This window comes from Berghia stephanieae, chromosome 12, assembly GCF_034508935.2.
Source record: "Berghia stephanieae isolate SIO BIC M18660-M18661 chromosome 12, UCSD_Bste_1.3, whole genome shotgun sequence".
Lineage (NCBI taxonomy): Eukaryota > Metazoa > Mollusca > Gastropoda > Nudibranchia > Aeolidiidae > Berghia > Berghia stephanieae.
In genome coordinates, this window is record NC_088371.1 from 30,558,322 (window position 1) to 30,565,821 (window position 7,500).

The following is a 7,500-nucleotide window of genomic DNA, read 5'->3' on the forward strand; positions in this document are numbered from 1 at the left end:
CACTACATTATACAACAGATGAATGAGTAGTTAAGATGAATAAACAAAACATTGGTTGGCAGGAAATAGTATGCTCCTTTGTAAGGAAGCACGAATTAAAATAGAATAATAGATATTTCGGGTATTCTAAAAGGTGCGCAATTAATTAAGTGAAAGGAGGGGAGGCGGGGAGGAACTGTGTAATGCAGTTTAGAAAGTGAAATATAAAAACCTGTAGACTGTTGTTGGAAAATGGAATTGTATAATAATATAATAACACCTATTTTTACACATCTGTCCTGTCTGTATCTCACCATCAAACACAACGAAATCGTGCATATATCCATCAACTTACTTATCGAAGTCAAGTTGGTGACCAAAACCTAAAAGATATTGACTCTAGCACCCAGTGAACTCGGCAATCCATGTTTCTACATGCTCCCAAAAATACACAATATGAAAAATGTCACGGATTTGCCCCTGGAAGACCCATCGTTTCGGCCATTTCCTGCCCCACAGAAAAAAATCTCTCTCTTCCTTGACAATATCTTTTAAAAAATCGTCATCAATCTTCCCACATATGTTAAAGATACTAATCGCGCCCTCTCCTCCCCTTTTCACTTAATGCGCACCCTTTAGAAATACCTATTATTTTATTTTAATTCGTGCTTCCTTACAAAGGAGCATGCTATTTCCTGCCAACCAATGTTTTGTTTATTCATCTTAACAACGCCACTACTACATTATTTCATTCATCCTGTTTTGTTGATAAAAGGAAAACCCGAAACGTTCATTTGATCTGTTTTTGTAATAAAATTGAAGCTTACATTCAATTTCATATTATTTTTTTGTTCAGAGGAAGTGACTCATATTTCTGTTTGAACTAACTGTGGCAGGCATTATAGTTCCCTATAAGAAATCAGTCGAAGATGCCATTGGCAGGGTTAATAAGTGATAATAAGGGTTAATAACAGTTACATCTCATCGGATTGTATATTCCAACTACAGTAGTCCGATCCAAGTTGAAAATCAAGACAGAGTTAGATAGAATCTTAAAATAAAAATTAAAATAAATAAAATTCCCTTCATTCATCCCCAAAGGGAAATTTGCCTTTAGGGCCTATTCCAAGGGAAGACTGGAATAACCCAGGCGTTAGCCACAGAGCGGAGCCGCAAAGTGAGCTAGGGCGAGGTGACTTGCTCAAGGCCACAGAGGGTGATTGAATTCTTTACATTTCCGGTACGAAGCAAAGACCATACCACTGAGCCACGCTGTCCCTTGTTCCTTTACAGTCACTATCTATCTTCAGAACTATAATGCCCATAGAGCCGGAGTTTATCCAGGTTTTTACAGCGTGAAACGGACGATAGCAATTGCTTGCTGTCTTTGGATAGGACGGTCGTCTGTCGAAAAGTACTTTCCACTAGATCAAACAGAACCAGCTACCCAATCACTGCTGGGCGGACAGAGGGGTCAGATTGCACCCGACATCGATCTTGGTCCCCTTGCGTGTGAAGCGAGTGCCCTACCAACTGAGCTATCGGGACCCCCTTGTGTTATTGGTGAGGCGTACGAATGTCGTTGCGGTCCCTGGTGATTGCTGAGACTACTTTAGAAGTAGAACAGATAAAGCGAGTGCGCTACCAACTGAGCTATCGGGACCCCCTTGTGTTACTGGTGAGGCGTACGAATGTCGTTGCGGTCCCTGGTGAGTGCTCAGACTACTTTAGAAGTAGAACAGATACTCTTTTTAACTTTGATATCACTAATTGTAATATTGCCTAACAGGCGTCATGTCCCATCCTACATGTTAAATGTTGCTGTTGACCAAGGACCCCTTGTAAAGCGCTTTGAGCACATTTAGTGGATATTGCTCTATATACAGCTCAATTTAAAAAACATTTTACCTATATTATCCTTCACCGTGATGACAATATCGTGTTTGATGACTGTCTTGTTTGCTGGCCTGGAGAGTTGGAAAAAGGCTTGTATTTAAAGGTCACAGTAAATATTGTTGGCAAGAAGAGTAATTTATATGTTGAGGATGATAGTAATGATGATGATGACAACGAAAATGACGACTACGACGACTACGACGACGACGACGATGATGATGCTGCTGCTGCTGCTACTGATGATGATGATGATGATGATGATGATGATGATAATGATGATGATGACGATGATGATGATGATGATGATGATGATGATGATGACGATGATGATGATGATGATGTGAATTTTAATGGAAAAAAAACCCTCAATCATCCATAAAACCAAAGAACATAGAAAATGAAGTAAAATAAGTTCTGCCAATACCTCTAAAGACGTTTCTTATTTTATAAAACAACTATCTTGGCAGCCAACTAATAGTAATAGGGTGAACAAAATTAAGAATGTCAACAACACCGCAATCTAAAAAAAATTGAGTCAGCCAAAATACTAATTTGTTGAGAATGTTAAAGAGTATCTCAGATCACATACATGAATGCATTGAAACGGTGGACATTTTTGGAAATGTAACAATCTTCTATTTTATATTTTAACATATTATATCCAGGATGACAGAGATCCAAAGACTATGTGGGGACTATCTATGTGGTCTTGTGGTATGGCACTCGCTTTAGGTCCTGGTTTCGCGCTTCGCTCGGTGCATAGTTGAGTCCTTGGAAAAGGCTCTTTACTCACATTCTCTCACCGTATTCAGGTGTAAAATGAATACATGGCCGTTAACAGCGTTGTCTCTGTCCGAAAAAAGTGTAATATCGCCTAACAAGCGCCATGTCCCGTCCTATAATATGTTACGTATTGCTGTTGGCCAGCGACCACATGTAAAGCACTGAGCCCTTTTAGTGGATATTGCTCTATTTAAAAGCTAATTTTTTAATGCATTGAGACAATAGACATTTTTGGAAAAGTAAAAATCTTTTATTTTGGAACTTAACATATAGCCAATGTGATAGAGGGCATCCAAAGATCCAAAGACTAATATTTTCTTTAATGCTCTTTTGAGTCATCTTTGCCACTTTCGCTCTAATATGCATTTCGTATACGTCTTCCCGATGTTAAGGGTTTCTGTCTTCATAGTGATGTAACTGTTGCTGCTCGAAACTCGAAGAAATAAATAACAATGAGAAATTGAATGTAAGCTTCAAATAAATTACGTAAACAGATATGATGGACGTTTCGGATTTCCCCTTTATCAACAAACAGGATGAATGAAACACTACAGATGAATGAGATAATGTGAGATAATTATCTCATTCATCTGTAGTGTTTCATTCATCCTGTTTGTTGATAAAGGGGAAACCTGAAACGTCCATTTTATCTGTTTTCGTAATTAAATTGAAGCTTACATTCAATTTCACATTGTTATTTATTTTTGTTTTCATAGTGAGAAATGCATGGCGTGGAGAAGTGCCAAATGAAAACAGAGAATAAAAATATCGCGGCGTCAGAGCCAACCTGGGGTCCAACTGAAACGGCATCCTCCGCCTGGCTGAGAGATGAAGATCAGCACCGAGCAGTCGCACTACACGCCTACCCTCAATACCAAATTTTCCCTTTCCAATATTAATTTATAACGTCTTATGACCACCATATTTCTTGTCAACAAATTGCAAAAATAAGATACAAATGAGGTGGACACCTCTATGTCATGCTCCTCAATATTCATCTCAAATTCCAATTTACGTTTTTGTTTGATTAACCTTCCATTTACAATTGCTTGATATGAACCACTTCAATCAGCTTATAGGGAAAACCTTAACACTGATCGGCGCTGTTAAGGATAGTAAACAATTTGATTTTAAATGCTGGCAATAATGAGGTGAACATTTTATTTTTGTTGGACGTATCAGTTGCATTTGACACGATTGACCATAACATTCTGTTGAATCGACTCGAACGGCTATTTGATATCAAGGAATTGACGTTGAAATTATCGAATCGTTTTTAACTAATCGTCGACAGACTGTATTGGATAAAAATGTTAAATCACCTGATCATCCTCTAAAGTTTGGTGTGCCTCAGGGATCGGTATTTGGATCCATTTCTTTTCCCAATGTACATGAAACCCCTTGGATCTATTATTTCTGACTTTAATATACATTACCAATTTTATGTAGACGATAGTCAAATCTTTAAGTCAGCAACTTACGACCATTTACATATTTTAATTGAACGTTTCCAATCTTGCTTTGTTAAATTGAAAACGTGGATGGAACTGAAAAGACTAAAACTTAACGAGAGTAAAACGGAAATAAATTTGTCGCTATGAATGAATCAATCGTTTTAGAAAATAGTGTAATTGAAACTGCTAAGATTATTCGATATCTGGGGGTACTTATCGATTTAGATTTGTCTTTGGCCAGCCGAGTAAATCATATCGTAAGGTACATTGAAATGAGAAGGTTGCGTAGTTTTAGACATCTCATTACAAGATGCCTAATTCTCTAATACTGTCAAAGCTAGATTATTGCAATTCTGTCATCTCTTCTATAAATAAAAACATAAAAGAATTCCTTCAGGTAGTCCGGAACGATGCTGCCAGGGCGCTATGAAAAAAACATATACGAGTATTATTATTATTATTATTATTATTATTATTATTATTATTATTATTATTATTATTATTATTATTATTATTATTATTATTATTATTATTATTATTATTATTATTATTTATTATTATTATTATTATTATTATTATTATTATTATTATTATTATTATTATTATTATTATTATTATTATTATTATTATTATATATTATTATTATTTATTATTATTATTATTATTATTATTATTATTATTATTATTATTATTATTATTATTATTATTATTATTATTATTATTATTATTATTATTATTATTATTATTATTATTATTATTATTATTATTATTAATTTTATTTATTTATATTATTATTATTATTATTGTAGTTAACCATGGAATCTATTTTGAAATATAGGCTGATGTCCAAAATTTCTTTGCTGATTTGGCTGGTTAGGTTTTTTTGGGGTTTTTTTTTTATTTTGGTTTGTTTTGTTTGGGTTTTTTTTTTTTTTTTTTTTTTTTTTTTTGTTGGTTTGTTTTGTTTTTAATTATTATTATTGATCAAGTTTCTTATCTCTTATTTCAGAAAATGTCTTAAAGGGAGAGGGGACTTGTATCGGAGGAAAAGATGAATCCTACATCATTAATTCATTACCACCCAGCCATGAAAAACTAGAGCAGCCAAGACTAAATCATCACCTGAAAACCCAACTTACCTAGACATCGTCCCAACCATGAGTGCCTCGGCAGATGAAAGATGTTTGAAAGGTGGTTGTGATGCAGGCCAGACGGCCATCCAGTCATTGCACGATAATCTGTGACAAAATTGAAAAAAAAAATTGAGCTTTTATATAGCGCAATATCCACTAAACGTGCTCAAAGCGTTTTACAAGGGTCCCTGGCCAACAGCAACATTTAACATGTAGGACGGGACATGACGCCTTTTAGGCGATATCACAATTTTTTTCGGACAGATACAACGCTGTTAACGGCCAGGTACTCATTTTACACCTGAGTACGGTGAGAGAATGTGAGTAAAGAGTCCTTCTCCAGGGACTCAACTATGCGCCGCACGAGATTCGAACCCAGGACATTCCCGAAAGCGAGTGTCATACCACTAGACCACATAGCCGCACAATCATCATAAATTAATTTGTTTATTAATCGAGGGCAGTTATAACGAGCGTGGAAGGGTTTTATTGCATTCAACAGTCGTGACGTCACTTTCCTCGTAATGACCTAGTAACTGGCTCTAAACTACCGGAACAATGGCGGACGCCCTAATGAAATACTTCTCCGACGACCATAAAAGTGTATCCAGAGGAGAAAAACATAAAGCTGATCATGTTTTGACTTTTATACATTCTGATCACATGACATGTGAAATTGTTCTAGCCAGCATAAAGAATAAAAAGTACCAATTTTCTTTGTTTAGGACCAATCTGCTCGTGACCTGTATCCCGATCATGTCTGTCTGCAGTCATCACCAGGGATTGATCAGAAAGTATGACTCTGTGTTTGCAGGCGTTGTTTCAGAGAATATGCTTTCTAACATTGGCATTCAAAAGCTTGATTAAAGTGGATCATATGTAACATTGGATGGCAGAAAATGTGAATCCATGTGCTTCTATGTGGTCTTGTAGTTTGACATCCGCTTTCGGTTCGAGTCTCGCTCAGCGCATAGTTGAGTCCTTGGAATAGACTCTTTACTCACATTCTCTCACCGTACTCAGATGCAAAATAATACCTGGCGTCAACAGCGTTGTCTTTGTCGGAAAATTTGCAATATCGCCTAACATGGTCGTGTCTCGTTCTGCGTGTTGCTGTTGTCGGGGAACCTTTGTAAAACGCTTTGAGCACATTTAGTGAACATTGCGGTTTATAAAAGTTCTAGTTTTTAAAGCTCTAGTAATCTGTGATCATGGCTTGAACATCTGGTCAGTGTACTGATGATATATCACTGAAAAGTTGGCTTTGTAAATAGTGTATAATATTTGTTGCTATTTCGAGACTAACCTTTTATCCAGGGGTCTTCCACAGTAAAATGGCACTGTGTTCCACATGGTGAAGTTACAGATACAAGAACGCCCAGGGACATTGGGGGTGGCGTGGCAGAGAGTCACCTTTGGTAGTTGAATATAGAATAATTTACAATACAACATAAATAGTATGGAGAAAATAAACTATAAAAATGTGACCCCTCGTCTCAAAGTGTTATTATGTCGGGATGGACCAGAAGCTAAAAAAGTAAAATTATATTTAAACTGGTAAAAAATATGAAACGTTGGAATTTAGCACAGTAAACTATGATATTCTTCTCCTCTATAAAGCATATAAACCCAACTTAAGCATGATATTTCTGGCTACAAATTCCATTTTCAGCATCTTACTACCGTTTTGAGACGAGGGGTCACAAATGATAATATTATTAATGCGTCTATGACTCCACACCACACGACATGAGTCAATCAGTGATTGAATTCTTTTTTCAAACCACCGAATACCAGATGGCACCGAATATGAACGGAGACACAAATGAATTGCTGCACACCCTAATCAACCAGTTATTTGATCATCTCGATGTCGGCAAAAATATAAGTGAGGTGAAAAGGTTTGTTGCATCAACTGAACAAAGGATACAGTTTTATCAAATGTTTGATATATCTTGAACTCGCAACACTATTTCTTTAAAACATGAGCTTTTATATAGCGCAACATCCACTAAATGTGCCCAAAGGGCTTTAGAAGGGGTCCCTAGGCAACAGCAACACTTAACTTGTAGAACGAGACATGACGCATGTTATGCGATATTGCAATTTTTTTCGGACTGAGACAACGCTGTTAACGGCCAGGTACTCATTGTACACCTGAGTACTGTGAGAGAAGGTGAGTAAAGAGTCGTTTCCAAGGACTCAACTATGCGCCGAACGAGGCTCGAACCCAGGGCCTTCCGATCTGAAAGCGA

General features: G+C 36.5%; 1 protein-coding gene across 1 annotated transcript in view; it reads right to left on the reverse strand.

Annotated features, from left to right (window-relative positions):
* Positions 1-7,500, reverse strand: part of LOC144957632 (NXPE family member 2-like) — a 17,137-nt gene that overhangs the window by 3,625 nt on the left and 6,012 nt on the right. The window contains exons 3-5 of the mRNA XM_078888976.1: positions 6,552-6,658; positions 5,252-5,350; positions 1,888-1,946 (exon numbers count right to left, since the gene is read on the reverse strand). Of these exons, the coding sequence (XP_078745102.1) occupies positions 1,888-1,946; positions 5,252-5,350; positions 6,552-6,658 (265 nt within the window). The remainder of the gene's footprint in view (positions 1-1,887; positions 1,947-5,251; positions 5,351-6,551; positions 6,659-7,500) is intronic.